General features: G+C 34.0%; 1 protein-coding gene across 2 annotated transcripts; it reads right to left on the reverse strand.

Annotated features, from left to right (window-relative positions):
- Window positions 1–6,416: 6,416 nt before the first annotated feature.
- LOC111899070 (serine/threonine-protein kinase Nek4) lies at window positions 6,417–10,875 on the reverse strand. Of its 2 annotated transcripts, none has more exons than XM_023894959.3 (14): window positions 10,592–10,875; window positions 9,448–9,600; window positions 9,254–9,320; window positions 9,046–9,111; window positions 8,914–8,960; window positions 8,775–8,820; window positions 8,622–8,702; window positions 8,495–8,537; window positions 8,366–8,415; window positions 8,152–8,283; window positions 7,999–8,072; window positions 7,846–7,897; window positions 7,308–7,748; window positions 6,417–7,234 (listed from the first exon to the last, which is right to left on the reverse strand). In XM_023894959.3, exons 2-14 carry the CDS (start codon window positions 9,531–9,533, stop codon window positions 6,623–6,625), a joined length of 1,797 nt encoding a protein of 598 aa, XP_023750727.1. In that variant the 5' UTR covers window positions 9,534–9,600; window positions 10,592–10,875; the 3' UTR covers window positions 6,417–6,622. The 2 variants fall into 2 exon arrangements, with proteins under 2 accessions (XP_023750727.1, XP_042757890.1); XM_042901956.1 differs by lacking the exon at window positions 10,592–10,875 and adding an exon at window positions 9,680–9,843.
- Between the last annotated feature and the right edge of the window lie 13,958 nt (window positions 10,876–24,833).

The raw sequence follows: 24,833 nt of genomic DNA on the forward strand, positions 1-24,833 counted from the left end.
GTTTTTAGACATTTGACATTTTGTATAACCGTTTGCGATCTTGATGGTGGGTACATGTGCATCGTTTGTTTCTTCATTTTGGACAAGAACAGGTGTGTTGTTTAGATTGTGTGGGGTTTATATTCATTCCAAATATGTATTTTACAATAAAGTTATGGTTTTGCCAGATCACACAAACTTTAAAATGATCTCAAATCCGCTCCAAAAATGCATCCGGCCGTTATTTGTTGTCACTTTATTTATCTTCAGATATGTCGATATACGTCTTAGCTAAGGCCACGCCCTCTTATTTTTTCGATCCTTTTTTTAGACTATTGACATTTCTTATAATCGTTTATGGTCTCGATGGTATATACATGTTCATCACTTGTTTCTTCATTTCGGACAAGAGCGTGTCGTTATATATTCCATATATATTACTTGTGAGTATAATTATTCTTTAGATTGTGTGGGGTTTATATTCATTCCAAATATAGATTTTACAATAAAAGGTATGGCTTTGCCGAATCACACAAAAATACAGTTTTACTATGTTTGACGAAATACCTGAGAAATTAGTTAATGGATGAAAAGTAGTTGCTAACTGATAAGTTAGCCGATAAAATATGATATTTGATAAACTAGTTAATAAGTTGGTTGAAATATGTAAAACAACATAAATTGAAATATAAAAGATTGATTTTTATATAATTAATAAAATTCATATTTTGATAATTTATAAAAAAATTCAATAAACTCGTTAAAACGCTACTATGTGTAGCATTTTAGAAAGCAAGTTTATAAACTATTTTAATATTTCATGGTAAATTTAACTCATGTATAATAAAGTTAAATTTCATAATTAACTAGAATTTTTTTACAAATTAGGCTAGCTCACTTGACTAGTATGGTGTCTAACAATGTGTTTCTAATAAGGAGGTCTTGTGTTCAACCAAATGCATATACTAACTCGTCGTTCTAAAAAAACTATAAATTTTCTCATCCCCACTTTGTGGAGGACGCAAACATTCATGTCCGTTTATTGTCAATAGATGTTTTTCCTGAGGACTTTTTGGTTCATCATGCTATTGCTTTTGGTTTACATGACTAACTACAATTTATACTGTCGTATGAAAACGTATTATGGGCGTATTCAGCAAAAATAGTTGGTAGTGGGTAATGGGTAGAGGGTAGCAGGCAACTTCTAGTTGGCAGCATGTTGTTAAACGCTATGTGAAGTAGCATTTGAATTTGAAGCGTTTTGTTTAAACTAAACGCTAAAAGTTTGTAATGTCAAATGATACTTTCTGTTCAAAACATAGCGTTTTGTCAAACGCTAAAAGTTATAAGCCCTTAAACGCTCCGTACCGAACACGTCCTATAGATGGCTACATTTATATGTAGGAAACAAACATAAAAATAAGCACTAAAGTTACGCAAAATTTATGTCAAAACGTAAAGAAACTTGAATTTACAAAGTACATAGAAATAAGTAAGTTTTCTAAGTTAGAGAACGGAAGTTCAAAATATCATTAAAGCATTATATGTGACCCGATTCATACATAGAATCGTACATAAAAATGAGCACAGAAACGTAAAAGAAATTTACATCGAAACGTTGACAAACTCGAATTTATATATACTGATAAACACAAATTTTAAAAAATGAAGGTGGTGAGAATGATATTTTACAAAGTTCATAGTCGAAAGAGTTAAAATGACATTTTTAAAAGTAAATGGATGGAAAATGTTATTTTACAAAATGCTAAAAACATAAAGGTATGGAATGTGCAAATTGTTAGTGAAAACATCCATCAAATTGCCTTTTAATATATATATATATATATATATATATATATATATATATATATATATATATATATATATATATTCTCTTTTTTTATGTAATCTTTAAATTTTATATTAGAATTGGATTTTTTTTTTTTTGAATTTTTTTTAAACAATAGTAAAATAAACATAAACATTTTCTATTTTTCTATATGAATACTTTTTATAATTTAGTTTTAACGTAAAAGATTTTAATATTCCAAAAGCTTTTTTATTATACTATTAGGTGTGAGACTCGTGTATTATACAGGTTGATTTAAAAAAAATTAAACATTAAAGTGTAAATAGAACATATTTTTTAATGTATAACTTTAAAATAAGAAAGAAAGAAATGCATTTATTGCAATTTAATATCATATATATGATATTTAATATTTTACATATATAAGTGTATGACTTTAATTTTAAAAATTAAAAAAACCAAAAATTGACAAGTGGATAATATTTATTTATTTCAAAAATACCACGAAATGAAAAGTATCAAAACTTATAAGAGATTGACATGTGCCAAAAAAAACATTTATATTTATTAAGGAGGAAGAATATATTAATATTATATATTCCATATTGGACCTTTACAAAGCCCAACCAAAACAAGATTTTACCGAAGCCCATCATGGATCTCTTGCTACCGATACGTTTATAAACCTTTCCCCATCCGAAAGCCGAGGACTTACACCCCGTTCCCGAGTTTAACAAAAGAAAAGAAGAGAAGAGAAAATAAAGTCACGAGAGAAAAGAAGAGAAAGGAAAGGAAAATAAAATTTTCTTTTGTGTTCCCGAGTTGGAGAGAAATGGAAGGAAAATGAATCATTTTGTTCTTTCTTTCCAAATCTTCCCAAATCGGAAGGAAAGTTAGGAGGGAAAGTGATCCTCCCATTTTCTTCCACTTCCTTCCACTTCCCTCCTTTAATGAAACTCGGGAACACCAATTTCTTCTATTTTCTTCTTATTTCCACCCATTTCCTTTCCTTTCTCTCGTTAAGTTGAACTCGGGAACGGGGTGTTAGGAAGAGAAATAAAGAGGCATAGCCGCCGCCGCCGCCGGAGTCGATAATCTCAGGTCCGTAGCTCTGATCACATAGTTAGGGTGACTTGTCTGTGTTTTCCTTCGTTTCAATAGAATAATCACTTGTTTTATATAAAGTAGTAAGATTCACGGTCTGATTATGGTGACCGGAACCGCACTGGTTCAATAAAAATAGCTCAATTGATATCACTGTAATCGCTTCATGTTTTATACGCAAAGTTATTTCTTTTTAATGTTTGAAAAGAATTAGGAAATGGCTATTGGTAGAAGAAAATTTATATTGATCAGGCATACAGTGTTATCTGTTGATTCTAAAATCTATGTTAAAATCATGTATTTTAAAAATAAAGGGAATGACTAACAGTTTGCAACTAATTTATTTTTGTATATGAAATGCATTGTATCGTTAAAGACATAATGAACAATCTATCTAACAGAACCTCAAATCCTTTGTATGATAAAGCCGTTTTAACCTAATCTTTGAAGTTTTTAAGTCATAGAATTAATTGCGATGTTTTGTCTTGTAAAGCAAGTTTTAAAGAATCTAATTAAAGTAAAGCAACACAAAGGATAAGCCGATTAAAGAACCAAATCTTCTATATCATTTCCAGCGTACAGTTAAGTTAGGTATGCTTTAACAAAAAAACTAAACTGAATTTTTGTTGATGAAACAGCAAAAAAATGAAGAAGAGAGGCTAGAAAGGAACATGACGAGCAACTCCACATGGTCAAAGCTCCTGGTGCAAAAGAGTCAACTGCCACATCGGCTCATAAGGTCAAAGTCAACGTTCAACATGAATCTGCTGATAATCATCATGCTTGTATGTATGTTTCTGCATTGTAAATATCACCTTAATTACATTTGAAACAATTGGAGTTAATCTCAAGTTTTGGCATCATTTGTTTGGCGTCTCGATAGCAGAGATATACTTAATACTTTTTACGCTGTTAACGAATCATAAAGCTTAAACATCCACGATATGAGAGCTTTTTTATAAAGTTGATTTATAGGTCATACTAATATCAATTTATAAATTTTTTACAAGCAATGTAAAAAGTTTTGACATCTGAAAAGCTATATGTTATATGATTTTCCATCTATCAAGTTTCATTGTCAAGTTAGAGCCATGTTATTGCTTCATCTTTCAAATCATGTTATATCTTAATACAAATAATAATTATTAATTTTAAAACATTTTATTTACTAAATAAAAAAAATAAGATTAATAATAATTAAAACTTTTGATTAATTTAAACTAATGAAATATAATATTATTAGAAATAATAAAGTTTTATAAAATTAGAAAAATATCAAACAAAAATAAAATAGTCATTTGGGTTGGATAGAAACCAAAATCAAAACAAACTTCAAACCACATGCATCGTAATAGCAATAAAACTCTTTGGGAGACGGCTTCGTTCGATTTTTCAAACCAGGTCCAAATATTTAATTTACTCTTATTAATGGTAATTAATTTACTCTTATTAATGATAATATGATAATATAGTAATTATTATATACCTATAAGTCGTTTCCTCCCTATTTTATGGGGATGCATAGGTAATTTACAATTGTTTGTCCAAAACTCATAAGTTCCGATATCCCCTTTGTAAGGGGAGTAATCTGTAAACTATTAGTCAATTATCATTTTTCTAACTTTTTTAAAAACATAGACCATTTGTTGTAAAAAAACTTCTGCATAGAAACCTTTTTTTGTAAATTATAGGGATAGTTTTGTAATTTACTTTTTATAAAATGACCAACCCTGCCAACATACAAAAATATTATAGCCAAAGTATCAAACTTAAAAAGTTATACTATTTAAACAAAGACCATTTCTATAAATAAAAAAAAAAAAAAATTACACAAGACTTTTTTAAATTACAGAAACAACTTTGTATTTTTATGACCAAAGTTGCTAACATACAAAAATATTGTAGTCAAAATTTAAAATCTGATTACAACCTTTTTATTATATATAAATATAATAATGTTGCCTTCAAAAGCAAATCAAAGCAAATCAAAATTTAAAATCTGATTACAACCTATTATTAATTGAAATCAATTGGAAGCGGGCCTCAGCCCACTGTCTATAAAAATTTTTTACTGTAAGCATGCAACACTCGGTATGCAACACCGTTTCTGAGCTTTTCTCTGTCATGCACCTTGCAGTTGTCTAGACGTCCAGGGTCCACTCATGACTAAACCATGGATGTCGGCAGGTGAAGCTTAATTCATACTTTTATTTTCCTAATTTACATGTATTTTATACCAAATAATGAAAAATAAGATAAAGAGAGAGGGATCCGATTTTTTTTTAACGGCAAATGCATTATAAACTAGCAAGATGTTAGCACAAAAAAGAGTTACAAATTACAAATATATAAAGGAGAAATACATTAATTAAACCACGAGATAAAATTAAACTTCTATTTATTCTTTATCCAATTGAACGCAAGGATTTGAATATCATCCGCCACCTTGAGAAGTGAGCATATCTTCTTCTTAAAAACCAAGTCATTACGAGTTCTCCAAATTATCCACAAAACATAGTTATATTAACATCGGCCTGAGCTTCAATCTCTTCTTATCAATGCCCGAGGAAATCAAAATAATTTTAAACTCATCACAATTATTGGGAATGCAAGACCATATCTTCCTTGAGAACAAGCACTCCATAAAAATATGCTCAGGTGATTCTTCTATTTCCCTATAGAAGTGACAACTGACAAGTGACAGAATCCAACAAAATTCCTTTTTCTACAAGTTGCAAGCCACCGGAATTTTATTGCAAAGCAACCTCCAAACAAAACAATTCACTTTAATTGGAACCCAATTCACCCAAAGAAAATCCACCATATGATTATGGATATCCAAATTATTATCCACTAAATCTCTAAGAGACTTAACAGAGAAAATGTTGGACTCGTCAGCCTTCGCCTTCCACTCCCATGAATTTGCCTTTCTAGACAAAATTGTACCTGCCACCATACTTGACAGCTTCTCCAACTCAGCCGACTCCCTACCACTTCTCGGACATCTCTTCCACTTGCCTTGAAAAACACACCATTGCCAATATTAATCCTATCCGAGACCTTGCAATTCTTTTCACTATCAATCTTATATAATTCTGGGAATTCAGTTCTTAAAATTATATCACCACACCATTTTTCTTTCAAAAAATGAGTATGTTTCCCATCTCCTAATTTCCAAAACAAATCATCAAGACCAATATTCCTTTCATCAAGCTCCCATTTATCTCATAAATGTTCAACCAAGGTCCCGATATCCCACATCTCGCAAAAGACATCCTATCAATTCCTCTAGTATTATGCAATGCCCTAATACAAGATGACAAAAGCGAATTTTGCTCCACTCTAAATCTCTACCACCATTTTGCAAGGATTGCAATGTTCATCAACCTAAAAGCACCAACACCAAAGCCACCCAACTTTTTTGGTAGAGTAACCGTCTCCTAATCTCCGCATTTTTTTTATAAGTGTATACCATCGTTAAACACACCCACACCACGAGATTCAAAAACAAACCTAAAAAACCTAACTGAAAATTTTGGATATGGATTCCGTTATCAGTGTGAACTATGCAGATATCCGGTTTTGAACAATCCACACCGATACCAACGGGATCGGAAGTGAACAAAAGTTAGAAAATCCGAAACTTGTTTTCCATGAACGAGTCGTTCATAATCACCTTCGCCTCATTCCGACTACAATCTTCACAATTACAAAAATCCAAATTACAAATTACAAATTACCAACAACACTAACACCACCTCCGGTTCCAGTTCCAGCTCCCTTGAAACTTTTTGATAACCAAATAGCGGTTTCTCTAGGCGACACTTTCTCAATCCCAAACGGCTTCAACAACACCGCTAATTCCTCTATCCTTTCTTGTTGCATCAACTGTGCACTGAACTCCAACAACCCTTCCAACGCTTCCGCGCGTTGTTGGTACGATGACGTGTCAAACCTCCGCCTCTGCCCTTGCCCCCGTGAATCCGATGACGAACGGCTCGAACCGGCCAACAACTCATGGCTCGGGATCGGGTTCACCGTCTTCACCGTGCACTTGTCGATTGTGACTGACCGGTCCATGATGGTGGTTCTGGTTGGGGAAGTTCCGGAAGAACATTGAGCGGATGTTGAAGACATTCTATGGACTGGTAGCATCAAGGACAAGGGCTCTTCGGTCATTTTGTCGATCCGTGGGGCGTTCATGGATACATCTGGAGAGTCGAAACCTACGTGGGATATTATTGTGGACCTTGCTGATGATGATAAGGGTAGAGATGTCCTTCGGCTTATTTGTGATGATGATGATTGTCTACGCGGTGTTACTGATTGTGATACTGGAACCTGAACACAAAATTAGGTTAAAAAATTTGTGATGATGATTGTCTGTTATTTGGTGAATAAAAAAAGAACATACCAAATCACGATCTGAAGTCCCTCTGATTATTTTGGGTGTAACAGTTTGTCTTCTGGGAGTAGAAGCAGGAGTGAGTCTCGGGGTTCTGCCACCATTTGATGTCTTAGCAGCAGCAACTAATTTCTCTGTGTGGATATATTCCTCAATACTTCCGATGGATAGCTTTCTATGGGAATTCTGAGAGTAAGAGGAATTCTGATCATATTCCGATATACTAGGATTCAAAGCCCTGTCGCTGCTGAAAGATCTCCTTTTCTCATTGTGAAGATGAACAGTTTTAGGTTCAGGCTCAATGAACGTTGTTCTCTTTTCGTAGTTGTAACCTGATGATAAACGAACTGGAACTGGAACTGGAAGTGTATGGCGTCTAGGGTTGTTGGAATTGAGATGGAGGATATGTACATAAGGTTGAAGGTGTGGATGTTTGAGCAAATCAGCAGCCTGAAAGGAAAGTTATATCCCACATAAGAAACATTCAATAACAAAAGGGGAAAAAGACGTAACTTCTCCTCATCTTTGAAAAATTAGATTTACATACACTTGGTCTCATTTCAGGGTTTTTCCGCAGCATACTCTTGATAAGCCCTCGACTAGAAGAAAAATAGATCATTTACAAATTAATCAAGTTATAGAAAAAAGCTATTAATAGAAACGAAAGTTATAAATTTATTGCAAAATTTTAGTAACTCACAATGTGCCAGAATACATGGTTGGGAGTGGAGATACTATAGATTTATTTATTTTATTGATGAGAGATTGCATGTCCTGTTCCAAAATAATGAGATTATATTAAGTGTTTGTTTCACGTATTGATTTAACAAAGATTAGAATTAGATTAACTTACAAAAGCTTTAAAAGCAGGCTTGAATGCAGTCATTTCATACATACAGCATCCTAAAGACCATATATCTGATTTAGAGCCATAAGGTATATCTGCAAGAAGTTCAGGGCACATGTAGCTAGGAGTTCCCACAACCTAAAATTAGAAACAAACGTTTGTTAAACTTATAAAGTTAAACCCAACCCCATAAAAAAAAAAAAATCAAAATATTAAATACCGATGATGCAAGATCTTCAGAAATCAACATTTTTGCAAGACCAAAATCACCTGAAAAGAAGAAAAGCAAACTTAGACTAATATGGAGATATAGGATGTTAAGAGTAGAAGATGATTGATTAATTATTACCAAGTCGGATATCTTGATCTCTGGTTAAGAATATATTTGAACACTGAAGTGAAATGGAAATGCATCATATTAATATAAATATTATGAACGGATAAATACTGTACTAGATAGATTTTATATCACTAACCTTGACATCACGATGAATAATATGATTAACATGCAAATAATCAAGTGCCACTAGTAATTGAACAAGCCATTTACAGACCTTCTGTACATATTTTTAAGTAAAACAGTCAGCATGAAAAATTGAAATGAAGAAATAAAAACACAAAACACAAACCTCTTCTGGAAAATGAACACTGTTGGCTTTTTTTATTGCTTCCGCCCTATATGAACAAATCATCAAAATAATAATTAAAAAAATATATATATAGTAAGTGATGATAAGTTGGGGGAGAAATTCTGAAATTATGACTTACATATCTCCTCCTTCACAATATGCTATTACAATACATGCATAGCAACCCTACAATGGAAAAAGATGTTAACTTCTTTTTCTCTAAATCAAAAAACATAATGTGTGACAAACCCTAAAAGTCCAAATGACAAACCTTTTCAACCCAAGAATCTTTGTACTCCACTATAAAAGGATTTTGCACTGTGGAAATAAGTTCCATCTGCATAATACATTATCAGATTAGGGTTTTTTGCATACAAAAAGAATGGAACTACAATCATGTATCATGTATCATGTATCATGTATCATGTATGTTTGATTGATATTATGGAAAATAATATAAATATATATTATATAACAACCTCAAGAAGGGCAGATCTGCGGGTCCTATCAGACTGTCGGGCAAGTCGAATCTTCTTCAACACATATCTGTGTGAAAGGATAATAATGGAATGCAATCAATACATTAACCAAAAAAAAAGCCTATTTTGCTTTTGCTAAAGATCAATAATTATGAAAATTAAGATTAAACCAATGGAAAGAAAGAAAGTCTTGCCTTTTCTTTTCATGTTTATGTCTCACAAGTAGTGCAGAAGCAAAAGAGCCTTTTCCTATCTGTTCTAGTATTTCATAATTCTCCATTTGATAAGCTCCACCCCTCCAATACTTCCCAATTAGCTTTCTTAGAATTAGTCCCACCTAAAATACACTAAACATGCACAAAAAAATAATATTTTAATAATATCTAAATGTCTATGGTGGCATAAAACATCTAAAATCGATACTACCATGGGTTTTTTAAAGTGGTTGATGACAGTGTACTTTGAAGGAGATAGAAAAAGACATCACTAGGGTCAGGCAGCAGGAAGTTATGTCACTAGAATCAATTTATTTTCAGGTCATCAAAATATTCACAAGGTTTACACCAAGCCATACACATCAGGCCATTTACTCGAATAATTTTAATTTAGAAATGACCCTACTCAGGAATATAATATTCTATACATAAAGAGGGTGATAACGATCAATTCTTTAAATATAATATATTAACACTGCTGCCTTCTTTATAGACAAAGGACATTAAAGTATACAGTAGGGTCACTAGAAGATATGATTATTTTTGGAAAATCACACTTTAATCTATAAACATATAAGCCCAAAAGGTTGAAAATAATAGAAACTCAACTAACTATATCTAACAAGTCACGTGAAAAAAAAAAAAGAGTAATTGCCTAACCGGTAAAGAACAAGTTAGGCATGGAATTCAATAGTAAAAAAGGCAGATTAAAAACTTGAAGTGTAATCACGGGAACGATGATGAACAGGATATTGCAACTTGAAACAGAAGTAATAATCATCAAAAGGTATATCAAAGAAGATAGTTGACTACCTGGAATCATGGGTGAGATAAGCGTTAGCATCGGCTTTCAAGTTAAAAATAATAATTAAAAAAAATGTTCGAATATTTTTTGCAAACCACACTTTAATCCATACACTTGAAGTAAAACGAACTAGAAAATAATAGCAATTTAAATAAACCAGTACAGAAATCACATGGAAGATACATAATCGCCTAATCGTTAAAGAACAAGTTAGATATGAAAGTAAATTCCAGAAAAAGCAGAATTAAACCTAAATCAAGATCACATGAAAAAATAGCGTGGATGTTGAAGGTAAAATTAAGTTAAAGTTTTGCGTACCTTGAATCGAAGGCGGAGGTAATCGTTATTATCGGATTTCGAATTAAGCAAAAGAAATGAATGATTAAACGATCGGTTGCTTCATGAAGCTGTGTAAAGAAGATGAAGAAGTAGCGTCACTGCGTGAGGATTTGAATAGAGTTTCAGGCGAAGATCGCCGACACCATGGATGAACCAGAGAGGAAGAAGAGGGGGCGGCAAAAGAATTGGAATTGAAGCAGAACGTAAGAAATACGTGGAGTTCAAACTTCAAAACGTGCACCCATTTTTTAATGCGTCTCTTTTGCTTGAATCTTTTAAAAAAGTCAAATAAATAGATATCATTAAAGATAAAATTATATAAATTGTCCTTACCATTTACCAAAAGTCATAGTTTTAATCCCTATTAATTTTTTTTTTATATTAATGGTCCTCATGATTTCTAAACTTGGATGATCTTTTATGGTTTCTTAAACTTACACCAATGGTCTCTAAGCTACATAAATTTATTTCTTTGTCTTTTATTAATTTTATCTTTTTTCTTAAACTAAATTGATAATAAAAACACAAATACATCATATCCCACCCCTACCCCTACCCCTACCCCCACCCCCATTTCTTTCTTCTTGTTCTCTCTCTAGATCATTCTCTTTGTTCTCTTTCTCTCTCAATCGGAGAATATGCATCCTCACCTTTGCTTTCTTCGTCTTTGGTGGCCACTGATTGTCGTCCATGAACACCCATGTTTCACTTCCTTTCACTCGTCGACTCTCCTAGTCCATCCCACAATCGCAACCACCCTTTCTTCCCTTTATTTTCACAACCAATCCTCACCATAAACTACCTACAATTCTAAATTAACCCTCGATGTCAGTAATGGTGGTGGTGATTTCATTACCACCACCAAACGTCATCATCATCTTCATTACGTTGACACACAATGATAATCGCTTCTTTTGTTCTTTACCTCCTTGAAAATAATTTTTAACTCGGTTCGTCAAGACGTTCGTGAAACCACAAATTGGAAGTAACTAAAGTAAGTGATTCATGATTTCTGAATGAATAAGAATTATAAATTGTGAATGAAACGAATTTTGAATTCTAAATAAAAATTAACTTTTAATTCTCTAAATAAACAAACTAATTTTTGATTTTGATTTTGATTTTTGCTTTTTAAAAACAAATCGATTTGCATTTCATCAAACCAAGTCGTCTCAAAGGTTAACATATTTTCAAGCATATATAAATTGGGTTTTCTTTGTTGATTGTTCACCATGTATGTGAAATTGCAATGTTGCAAGAGACTCATGAAGATCAAGATAATGGAAAGTCAATAGAATATTATGGAATAAGTTTTGATTCAAGAGATTGGGTTTTAGGGTTTAGTGAGCGATGAGAAGAACCCCTAACCATGCTCTCGGTCGAATTCAAGTTTGATGGAATGACATAATGATGCTATGATTTAGGGTTATGACAGATTCTTTGACTGTTTTTTTTTCTTGGTAAATGGTAGTTTAAGATAAAGGAGTTTATTGAAGACTAGTGAATATGATGACTTGATGATGGTTTAAAAATAAGCCATAGATTTTGAGGAATTGAGGAGGATAATAGAAAAACATAAAGACGGAAGGAAGAAGTAAGTGAGGTTGGGTTATTTTTTATTTCTTTTTTAATTGCATTTAAACAAAAATAAAGGTAAAAGAAAATAAAAATGGTAAATAATTCTTTTTACATGGAAAATGACCAACCACGTAAGTTTTAAAAACAACATGGGCCATATTCATAAAAAAATTAATAGTGACTGCGTTTGTAACATTTAGTAAGTGTAATTTTGTATATCATTAATATAATAGTCTAACAGACAAACAAACCTTTTACCAATAGACCTATTACCAATATATTAACGATGTTATGAGTTTTTATATTATTTATTAAAATATTTGGATAAGTGATGAAGTGATTTAAATGGTTAATAAATTTTAATTTTGTTCATAAATTATTATTGAATATTTTTATAGCAGCAAGTTTACTCGGTTTTTTCAAAAAAAAAAAAAAGATGGATATTACGTGCTATGATGTTAAGGTCAAACCCAACAAATGATAGGTATACAACATAATCCAAAAGAACACCACTATATTACACTATAATGTAGTACATAATAAGCATGGTCGATCCACAGAGACACAGTGCTAACATCTATCACATTTTTGCGTAAGGTACTTTGGTTACCAAAAAGAAATAAGGGGGTTTATATGCAACAATTCAAATAAATGAATAAATATACGAGTAAATGATTAACAAGTTAAAGTAAATGTATAATTTATAAGGACTTTAACTCTATGTATGACAACTTAGCAATGTGATTCAAATATAACTTGATATTTACTCAATTCTACCTAAGTTGGTACTTGAAAGTGTTAACAAGCTCTAACACTTCCCATTTACCGAGTTGTCAAATTCAAAACAAGTTCTTTGAAAGTAACTTAACCTTCTAATTTAAGTCTAAACAAGCTCTTAGATATAAATCAAATGGTTGCATTAAGTTTCATGTGAATGTTCCCAACAACACCTAATACTTCTCACAAGCTCGGGAGTGTAAGAGTGTCTGAATAAGATTTACACTAAATTCATTCATTAGAAATCAGCTTAGTGCTTGCTACCTAGTCCAATTCACAAAACAATTAGGAATTTTGAAATTAAATAACTTGAATGATCTAACCCTAATTCAAATGGCTGAAATAAACTTAGAATCGCACATTCAATTGAAGAAAAATCAAATCCACTGGATAGAAATTGAAAGCAAACATCAAGTCATATGATTGAATTCACAACCAAGAAGTCAAAACATAAAGTTGGAGAAACTAAGGTTCTAGTCGCACATGACTAGAACAATCATTAAGTTTAGAAAATATGAAATAATTAGCAAACGAAACTTACAAATCTAACCACAAATGTTTCTAAATGTTTACAATTGAAACCTTGCAATAATATTTGTTAGAGCTTAAAGTGTTGCGGCATTGTGGGCTTTATGTTTAGTATTTTGTGTAATCGGGTTGGGCCAGTACGCCCGTGATTTATTATTAGGGTTTAGATATATAAGGTGTCTGCGTGCACTAGTTTTTGTAATCGTCTAATCGTATCGTAAACCCTACACGCCTTTATAGTAGCAGTTCTTTATTGAGCTCTTCTAAGGCTGTGATATTCAATCATACGACATCTTTGATATTCATTGTGTGTTCTTGATTCTTTTACCTGTTGAATCTATTCGATCTTTAGAGTTTTAAACTCAACACTTGGTATCAGAGCAGGAAGCTATGTAATCCATACGCATCTCTTCTGTTAAAGAGCTATTAGGGTTTTCGCTATAATGTGATATGAGTTTGTCGTCTTCTTCGAGTTCATCGGTTACAGATGTTGAATCTTGATCTTTATTTTACGCTAAAATCGATTTTAGGTTTTCACATTTAATTCATACAGGTTTTCACCAAATCGACAACATGCAGTCTGACGATTCTCACGCTAGTTTAATCAATCTTTCCAGCGACATTGAATCTACCACAAGGATTCCTATTATGTTTCCAAATTACTATGAAGTGTGGGCACTGCATTTTGAATATTATGTGCTAGGTTTGGAAGACAATGGGTATTTGATTTGGGACGCAATTACCAAAGAGACATTTGCTCACACCGGTACAAAAAGAGTCAAGACTCAACAGAGTACAACGATCTTCTTCTTGAAGTTACTGATGTTCCTAAAGATGAAAAGGACAAGCTTCTTAGCAACGTCAAGGCGATGAGGATTATTCGCTTTGCTTTGCCAGCAGATACGTTCCGCTTAATAAATTCCTGCGAAACTACGAAAGAGTATGGGATAGGATTAGGGAACTGTATTCAAACGACGTTGATCTTAAAGACTCAATCCAAACGTTGTTGCTTTCGTAGTTTGAAGCCTTCGTTCAAAAACCTGAAAAGAAGCTTGACCAAACATTCAACCAATTAGTTTGATCATGACACTTTGATGGAAGTATCATTGTGATGATATTGATGTGTCTCACATCATACTGAAGAAATTAACCATGACTTGCAGAAAGTCTTGGATAATCATGAAACATATCATATGTCTCATCAAGTAAAGCATATATTCAATTAGAACACTAAAAATAGTTTAAAGTCTGTTCAAGCATTGAGTAAAAGGAAGTCTAAGAGATTGTGCACTCATATAGACTTATAATTCAATTAAGGGAAATACAGCATAAACCCATAAATCATGAAAAGACCAAATGATTAGTGTTGTTTCTATTGTGGAAGAAATTGGACATTAAATGATGAATTGCTCCTCTCATCTCATCAAGCTAAAGAAGTTTGACTTGGACAAGACTTCAAATGTATATATGATAGAATTATTTATTTTTCTATCATTCACTTGAGTATGTAATACTTCATGTGACACTGCTCATCGATATGATGTGTTGATGATTGGAAGAAATAATCAATTGATTACAAACGAATGGTATTTCATATTGAAGATATAACAAGTGTTGTTGTAGTCTTTTATTTAAACAATAGATGTTTAGTACTTATCCTTATAGGGACATGTAAAAGTTGTAATTCATGAATAAATCTAGATTTACTTATCGTTTACTGGATGTTCACATTCATGTTCTGAAACAATGTATTCTGTGTTAAGGAATATTTTCTCATAATGTTATTTATGAAGTAGATCTATAATCTTTCATTAAATTAATAGTTCTGATCATAACACCTATATAATCAAATGATATTTGATTGGAACTTATCTATGTCGTCATCGTCGTGACAATGTAAATAAGAAATACATATACCAACTTCAAAATGATGGAATTTTTAAAGGCAAATGAGTTTGATTCATTTGATATATGTGAATCCTATTTATATGGGAAGATCTATGCTATCAATAGCGCGCTATAGCGGTGCTATAGCAGCGCTATAGCGTTTTGCGGTGTTACTGAACCGCTATTTTGAAATAGCGTTTACGAATAGCGGTGACGCTATTAGCGGCGCTATTGACCGCTATTTACCGCGAACCTCATCAGCGTTATAGCGCCGCTACAACCGATTTTATATTTTCGTACATATTGGGCTACATTGACAAAGAAAAAAACAATTGTGTGTTATTTCAATATTAAATCTTTATTTTTTTAACTAGTTCTCTAACCTTTTTGTCTTAATAAGTCCAAATAATAAATATATTTAATTACAAAATACAAAGCAACAAATGACAACTTCCCTTTCTCATCCGTTTCAGTACCTAGAAACCACGAATGACTTGAGCTGCGATGACATTGTGACACTTTCTAGTTTCCATATTAGTATATTAGAATATTATATATAGATTTTGTTATGTTTTTATATGATTTTTATGATATTAATTATATATAGTATTCATAATCTAATATCTAATGTTTGTATAAATATATAATATAAAATAAACATAAAATTACGAAACCGCTATACCACTGCTATAGCACCACGATAACCGCGGTTTCAAATAGCGGCATGTGACCGATATTGAAATTTCAACCACGATAACTGCTTAAGGGAAGATGATTCACAAGTGTCTTTATCTATTAGTAGTTAAAGAACAAAAGGCTTGACAAAGAGTTATACATAAGTTATGTATGTAATCTTTTTTAGTCCATGAATAGATTTGGTAATAGATGTTTATTCAATTTCACTGACGAATTTAATTTGTTATTGTTGAAACCTTTGATTTGCTCAAATTGTTTCATAGTGAAGATTGAAATACGACTTAATAAAACCATCATTAACCTTTCGTTGTGATAAAGAAAATGATTTTTTGTAAACTAAGTCTTCTTGGAACATCTTAGGAGTTGTGGAATTGATTCACAACTCATTCCAACAAAGACACTTACTTGTCATTAGTATGTTTCTTGTGGAACAGGATCACCTGGTCACTTGAATCTATCTTTTGATATTCAAATGAGCCTTCGTATTCTCTAGTGGGAAAGGGTCTCGATAGTACAAGTTTTTGAAGAGGATATAAGTAGACCTTGAAATCTATTGTATGATGTTTTAAAATAACTATTTACTTAACAAAATTTTGGAATTATGATAACTGCAACAAATATATATTGAATATATATATATATATATATATATATATATATATATATATATATATATATATATATATATATATTCCAATCAAACAAGTGGATTAAATACTCTCATTAGACTAAGGATGTCATGGTTTATCCTGTTGGGTTAATCAATTCGTTAGTCATAGCTCGCGTGCATTGCTGAAACTTTAGATTTAATAATTATTATTGTTTTATGTTTTATGTTATAGATAATAGTTATTAGTTGAATTGGTTTTTGCTTTGACCTGATTCAAGGAGTTGTACGGGTCTTTAGGAAGAAAATAGCATGGTTTGTTTCATGTGAGTCTGTGAATTCACGTGGGCATTAGGAAGCTATATATAACATATATTGATATGAATAAAAGTGTGCTTTGTACTCCTCTATATTTTATCTATTGATTTCACATACATATATACGTGACTAGTGTGTGTGTTTTAAAGGGCCCGATCCAACAATTGGTATCAGAGCTTACGGCTCGTGAGGAGGAACAAGGCCAGTTTGAGAGTCAGTTTCACAAAAAGGGGTATCCCTTTGCTGCAGGGCAAATGCAGGAGGAAACCGGGTTTCAGGTGAAGAGGGTGATGGATCGTCGGTAGTGGGTTGATCACAACTGGTCTTAGCAGCTGTTGTCGGCGAGGTTTGCAGGTGAGGCAGCCGGTGGGTCAAAGGTAAACAGAGGCTATGAAGGTGTTGGTGTTCATCACTGGTTAATGGTGGAGAAGGTTTTTCAATTTATGGGTTTCTTTGTCGGATGTCATTAGTTTTTGGTGGTGTCCGACAAGGTGGTGATTCCGGCAGTAGGTTGTGAGTATGTCACCGGAAAATGGAGAGAGTTACCGGAGATGCATGAGAAAACGAACAAAAAAGATCCATCAAGCAGTTGGCTTTGGGTTTGTTTTGTTTTTACATGTGAAAGAAGACAGGAAAAGCGGGTTACTTTATTTTCTTGATCAGTGGAAGACGGCTCTCGTTTCACAGAAGTGTTAGGTGAAAACGGATTTTGTGTGGTGACAAACAACAGCCGAGTATGGAGGACTTTGGACGTGACCGAGGTGAAGGTCCGGTGTTTAGGAAAAGTCGGGATTATATGGAGGACTTTAGATGTGACCGAGGTGGAGGTCGGGTGTCCGGGAGAAGTCGGGATGGTTCTACAAGACGGGGATTCAACATTGTTGTGAGTGAACGGTTTGAACAAATCGATTAAGGGGGTGATTGTTGGGTTAATCGGTTCGTTAGTCATAGCTCACGTGCATTGCTGAAACTTTAGATTTAATAATTATTATTGTTTTATTTTTATGTTATAGATAATAGTTATTATTTGAATTGGTATTTGCTTTGACCTGATTCAAGGAGTTGTACGGGTCTTTAGGAAGAAAATAGCATGGTTTGTTTCATGTGAATCTGTGAATTCACGTGGGCATTAGGAAGTTATATATAACATATATTGATATGAATAAAAGTGTGCTTTGTAGTCCTCTATATTTTATCTATTAATTTCACATACATATATATGTGACTAGTGTGTGAGTGTGTGTGTGTGTGTGTTTTAAAGGGCCTGATCCAACATATCCTTATCTAAAAGGTATAGAGTTATAAAGTTTATGTTAGACAATAAGTTTAACCACTCTAGCATCTACTAATTGCATTTATGTAGAATATCCTAAACGATTGTTTATGATGAAGTTTCTACTAATCCCACTAATTGTCATTCCATAAGACAAGTGATTAGAAAGTGCTTTTTCTAAGTGGGAGCAATTTGGAGATTTAAGAGCTAAAGATCCATAAGCTAAATGCATCATAGTTTGAAACTAGCAAGTTTTCAATTGTTGTTGAATCAGCTCAATAGTTGATCAGAAAATAATAAAAAAACATAGAGATGCATTCATGTATGATTATCAAGTATGGGCTTGATTAATCTTCCTCGATATAGTTTGACTATAAAGAGTAAGTGATTTTTCAAGGGAGAAAACATACATAATTGAAAATCTTTTCAGATTTAAGCTAACATCTCAAAGTAAGAATCTTCTTTCTTATAAGATAATTACATGGTGTGATTTGATTATTAATCTAGATGACCCTTGTGTTTTTCTACAAAGCTAGTGGGAGCGCAGTAACATTCCTGATGTTATATGTAGTCAACATATTAATTCATGGAATAAGGATCCGTATAGATAGATAATGGTAACTTAAAGGATTAAGTAAAATTGCATTAATTGTCAAGGATCTTAAAGAGCTTAAGATAAAAGACTCTGAGAAAGTCATCTTGTCAAATACCACATGACATGGTTTTGAGCAAAATCCTAGTGCAAATGTTTTTTAACTAAATAATATGATTGTATTATGTATGCTGATGCAATTGGATTAATCATATATGTCATGATTATGCATGAAGGCCAAATAAGTCGTATGCTTAAAGCATGTCGAATGATACTAGTATAATCTGAGAACAAGTCATTGTGTGACTAATAGGAACATTCTAAATTACTTGCGAAAACTAAAGAAATATTCCTAATCTGCGGAGTATTTGAAAGAAAGCTATGTTTAAAGTTGTTACATGATGTGCACAAAAGTACCCACTAATTTTAATATTTATAACCTAACAAACTTAGACTATCTATGCACTTATAGGCAGTGTACCTAGTCAGATTACAGTATAGCTTAGGTAAGTCGGGTGTCGATCACAGGGAACGGTGGATTAACTTAATATATTTGATTATAGGTTACAGGTTACACGAAAATAATAAAATGGTTTAATAAATCAATTAACAACTCTCGATAAACTAACAGGAAAGCACATCTCTTCAGGTACTTGGGTTTAGATAAATTACACCTTAAAACATAGACAATTGCATACACAAATTCATTTATTCAATGTTCACCGATTCCTAAAATGATTAGATTCACGTTCACTATAACTAATCCTTTAGCAAACAAGTCAATTCAAACAGTGATCAGTTGATTAAACTAACATGTTTCCTAGTGTTCAGTTCGTATCAAGCAAGACTTGTAAATATAGTTAATCAATGTAGACATTTAATCAACCTCTTGTTGATGGTCATCAAACAAGGCTCACACATTAACTTACTTATTCTCAAGTTAATTCTAGTTTCACATTCGTTATTTCTAGTCTTATAATCTCGATGGTCATCAAAAATCATAAGAGACAAGCAAATCAAGCAGATGTTCAAGCAACTCAATTCACTTAACAATTAACAGAAAATAATCATCATTAACACATAAGGATCTTTTAACAAGCTTGGCAAGATAAATTAAACACAAATAAACTATTTAATATAGCAATTGGTCTAATAATCAAAGCTTCATTCAATCATAAACACAAAGTAAAAGGTTTTTACACCTAAATCAGAAACTAAATACAGAAAAGTACCACCATAGAATGCTAAACATGGTCACGTCAGCAAACCATATGATAATCAACATGTATCCGCTCTCCAATCCTTCCGATCTCCGCTTCCGTTAGCTTAACGGCCTTCCGGCCGCCTTCTAGACCCTCAAAACGGCTTAACAGAAGTTAATTGTCGACTAAATTAGGTTAGAAGTCGAATCCTCCCTCCTGGTTAGCTAAAAATCGATATTTATAATCTTTGTGGCCGACCTAAGTACGCTGGGCGTACTTAGGATTACGCAGCGCGTACTCAAGATAATCACGCGATCAAGTATATCTGGCACAAGCAGGTACGCGGGGCGTACTCGCTACCTCAGCATTCTTTTCTTTCTTTTAGCTTCTAAGCCCGGTTTCCACTTCAGTCTTTTCTTTTGTGCTTTATCGACAACAAATAGCTGCAAAACATAATTTAAAGTATTATGAGTACTTTTTAGTTCTAAAAGAGAGTAAATAAGGCCAAAATATTAAGATAAAGTGCATAAAAATATATATAAAAATACACATATCATTACACGTGTGCTAAATTTTCAAATAGATTGAGATGACTCTCAGTCACAATTGGGCGTGTCCTCGTTATGAATGAAGAGATAGTTACATGGATAGTGGTTCCATGTAGATTTTAATTACAGTTACACATCAGAGTTAGAGTACCTCGTGGTTTGGAGAACCACGTACAAAGATGCTTAATGTATAGTTCATTATGACTATGAATAATCACATTACGTAAGTATTGGTATCTAAGTCATATTCAAGCATCTAATTCATTCTCAATAGTTTTTCTTTATATATGAGTTATATATATATATATATATATATATATATATATATATAACTGAAAATGGTTGTATTCGCAAAGTTTACACAAATCAAGTTTCTCAAATCTACTTAACAAAGTTGCTTCATTCGCTAAAGCATGAAAGTCAAGCTAGTGCTATAGAGAATTGTTGACACAAATAGATGTATTTGATTGAAATTTGGTATTTGGATATTGGAACAATAAAGCAACATATATTGTGATGAATGATATATTGGATATGAGTCTTTCATTAAATAATTGTTGTGTTCTATATTAGCATGTTTAAATCCTTGAATAACTAGGTTATTCTAAATGTCCATAGTCGTTCATAGTTGTGGGAGCATCTATGAGGTAAGACTAATATGCTAAAACGAATAAAAAAGGGAGAAAAAGGAACAGACTCCCCTGGGTAGTTGTGGCGAGATCGAATGGGGCTGCTACAAGTTGCTTCAAATATCGCCGAAAGACTGAAAACTGGAACTGCTGCCTCTGAATTTGCCGAAAAATAAAATCAAGACCGCCATCTTCAAAAATGTGGTGCAAAATATTGCAAATAAATGCAAAGTATAGTAACCATGACGTGGGAAAGTGTCGACCACGTCGTCTCGTCGAGAATGACATCCTCTACTCGCGATGAAAAATCCCCCACAACATAGGAAAGTGTCAACCATGTCGTGGCAGCCGGGACGATACTTCTTCCTCGCGTCGAAATATAACTCTATAGTATGGGAACTGCTCATCCATATCATAAGAGTCAAAACATCGTAATAATGCCAATCTTCAAAACGATCGCTCATGAAATAAATATGCACCCCACACTTATGACAAATCATGGGTCTCGACTATAGTCTTCAACTCTCATACCGCTCTCTCTAGCAACAGTCGGACCTAGCTGCTGAACTTACTGCCAGCTTCCTAAGGGCGAAAATTCTGCAGAAATCTAAACAACCAAAGAGCATCAACATGAAAAACGAACTAAATCAAAGTTTAATTACATACCAAATACTAAAAACTAAACTAAACTAAAAATAACACAAAACAAATAAAACAAAATAAAAAGGATCACTCGTCATCTCCATCATCATGTGGCTGTGTCCCAGAAGTACCGGCCCCGTCAAATCGTGACTGGAATGGTGGTGGAAAGGGAACCGAATACTGAAACCCCTGATGGGCAAAGAATGCGTTCAACGCATTCCCATACCACCGCTGTTGCATGTCCACATGTGCAACATACTCGCTAAGACGGTCAATGCCCTGGGCCAGATAGCGCATATCAATCTCCCGCTCAGGTCCCTGCTGCGCTCCCCGAGGAGCAGGTCGACGCCGCTGGACCCGTCTCGGCTGTGGCTCGGCAGCACCCTCCTCATCTGCCTCATCATCTGCTCGAACTCTCAAAGCACCATCACCTCCCCGCTCTAATACGCGCATCGACTCCAATAGCTGAAGACTCATCGGCCTCATGTCGTGAAACACCATCGATCTCGTGATCTCACGTGTCATCAACTGGTATGATCGAGCTAACCGTGTGATAAAATGCCCTCCGCATATCGGGCTATCTCCCCGAAGTCCCCTGGCCCTCCGTCCCAAGTATGCAGCTAACGCGACTGGAAGGTTCAGGTGCCTCCCTGGAGTAACTAGTGCCCATAGGAAATACAGGTCCGTCGAAGGCACTCTCTCACTATTCTTGTGATGCGTGAGAGACATAGAAATCAACCGGTGCAACATTCGGTATGTAGTGGACCGAATCATCCCCCCTCGAGCGGTAGATGGTGTATACACTCCTCCTGTAATCTCGGCCCAAAAGGTGTTCTCGTTATAGTCCACTGGCCGTTCCGTAAGACAGTCAGCAAGGAATGCCAGGAAGTGGACACTCCTCGTCTCGTCGGCTGTGTAAATACCCACCCGAGTAGCAAGCTCTACCACGCTGCATTCCCGGCTCACTCCTCCCAGTCTGAAAGCAAAGGCTGTCCTGTCATCGAGTGGCTTCCTAGGATCATAGGAAACTGTAGTGTAGAACTCCAGCAAAAACTCCCGATACACAGGCTCCTGGATCCTGAACAAACGTGCCCATCCCTGACACACAAACAATTCCACACCACTCACGTCCGAGTGTGTGTATTGCAAAAATTCCTGGATCAATGCAGCAAGTCCGGTCCTGGTAGCCAATTCCCAATCAAATGAGGGTGCAATATCAATCTCCTTTGTGAGAAGCAAGCTCAAGTTGGTGACATAACGCGCCCGGGTAGCATCGTTCAGTGTTTGCGGAAATTGTAAAAAGCGATGATCGGTCACATCCTCGGGAGGGTTGGTTCTTTGTGCCCTTCGAGCCATAATCTGCACACATTAACAAAAAACACAAAACCAAACCAAATATCACAGCATTAATAGATTTTTAAACCAAAAAAAATGGAGCTGGACATTGAACTTACGCGGGGCGTACGTCCAGCGTACGCAGGGCGTAAGTCTGAGTTCACGAATTTGTCCCTTTTTTTCTAAAATTAATACCCATCTCAAAAAAAAAAAAAAAAAAAAAAAAACTGTCAATTTAAGCTCATACACAGGTTGTCTAACAAGTCAAACACATGGGGCATACATGTTAGCAAACGGAACCAACCGTGTGGTCCAAGGCAGTAGGATAAAAATCGGGACCTCCCAAAAAAATATGAATCATTCCCTTAAAAACATTTAACAGGAAACATGTATAGCGGTCAATAATCGAAGCCAGAGTCAAGAACTCGAAGTTACAGGGGTACGCTAGGCGTACGACCCCAAGCTCAAATCGATGGTGTGGGACAGAGTTAAGACGAAATTAGGTTCGAGGGTTTAGTGTATTAACCGAAATCGGTCCATTCAAGCCCTAATCAACACATACAATTGCGAAATCGGCCCTAATTCGAGAAATATATAAACCCTAGATTTCAAGCAAAAGCTAAATGCAGCTTATTCCACCGATTGAAACACGAATATATGATATTGAGCAATCGAAAATCTTACTTGTGTGTTGAATTTGACAAGAAAAGAAGCACAATCATGGTTCTTGGAGTGAAATCGCCGTCACAGTTCGTGTGCGAGAAAAGAAATTGGGTTTGAAAATAACAGCGAAGTCAAAGGGTCAAGATATATTTACCTGGTCGCTTTACGCGGGGCGTAATTCAAGGGTACGCGGGGCGTAACCCCATCCCCCTGAAATGTTCATTCGCGATTCGGGGTTCATTACGCATGGCGTAATATAACTTACGCGGGGCGTAATGTTTATATGAAAATTTCTTTTTTTCTTTTAATTGAATTTCCTTTTCTTTTTAAACATTTAATCTAGGGACTTAAAACTTATTTATTTTTTTTCCTTTTTAATTTCTTAAGCTAATGATGACTTCACGATGAGTGATAAAAAAAAAAACTGAGATGTCATAATCACTTATCTTTGTCAAGATCAAACAACAATGGTTGATCAAAAACCTTTGCATGCAAGAATTGGTTTGCGAAAACACCCACTTTCGGGACCCGTTAGAATATTTCCTTTGTTTTCCTTGCACCATTAACTAGAAGCGGAACAAGAAGTGACCTAACTAGTCAAGAACAGCAAGAGCTCGGTCTTCCACTTAACCACCACAATACGCCTTGCTATACTACGCCTCATGGATTGAGTAGGACAAATCAACAAAGTAGTAGGCTAAGCAGGTCAAGAATTCCCTAGTCGCTTTCATTCCCGAAACCCATGCCAAAAGTAAAGTCAAGCAATGTGTACAATCCCAAATTCCTGCAAAATAAAAACAAGAACCTTCCCGACAAGTGAAATGATATCATCGAAAATCAAACTAAAAATAAAAGCTAAAAATAAAAACTAACTAAAAACAAATAACGAATAATCAAATAAAATAAATTAATGACAAGCCGTTCCCCGGCAACGGCGCCAAAAACT

Source organism: Lactuca sativa, chromosome 5, assembly GCF_002870075.4.
Source record: "Lactuca sativa cultivar Salinas chromosome 5, Lsat_Salinas_v11, whole genome shotgun sequence".
Classification (NCBI taxonomy): Eukaryota; Viridiplantae; Streptophyta; class Magnoliopsida; order Asterales; family Asteraceae; genus Lactuca; species Lactuca sativa.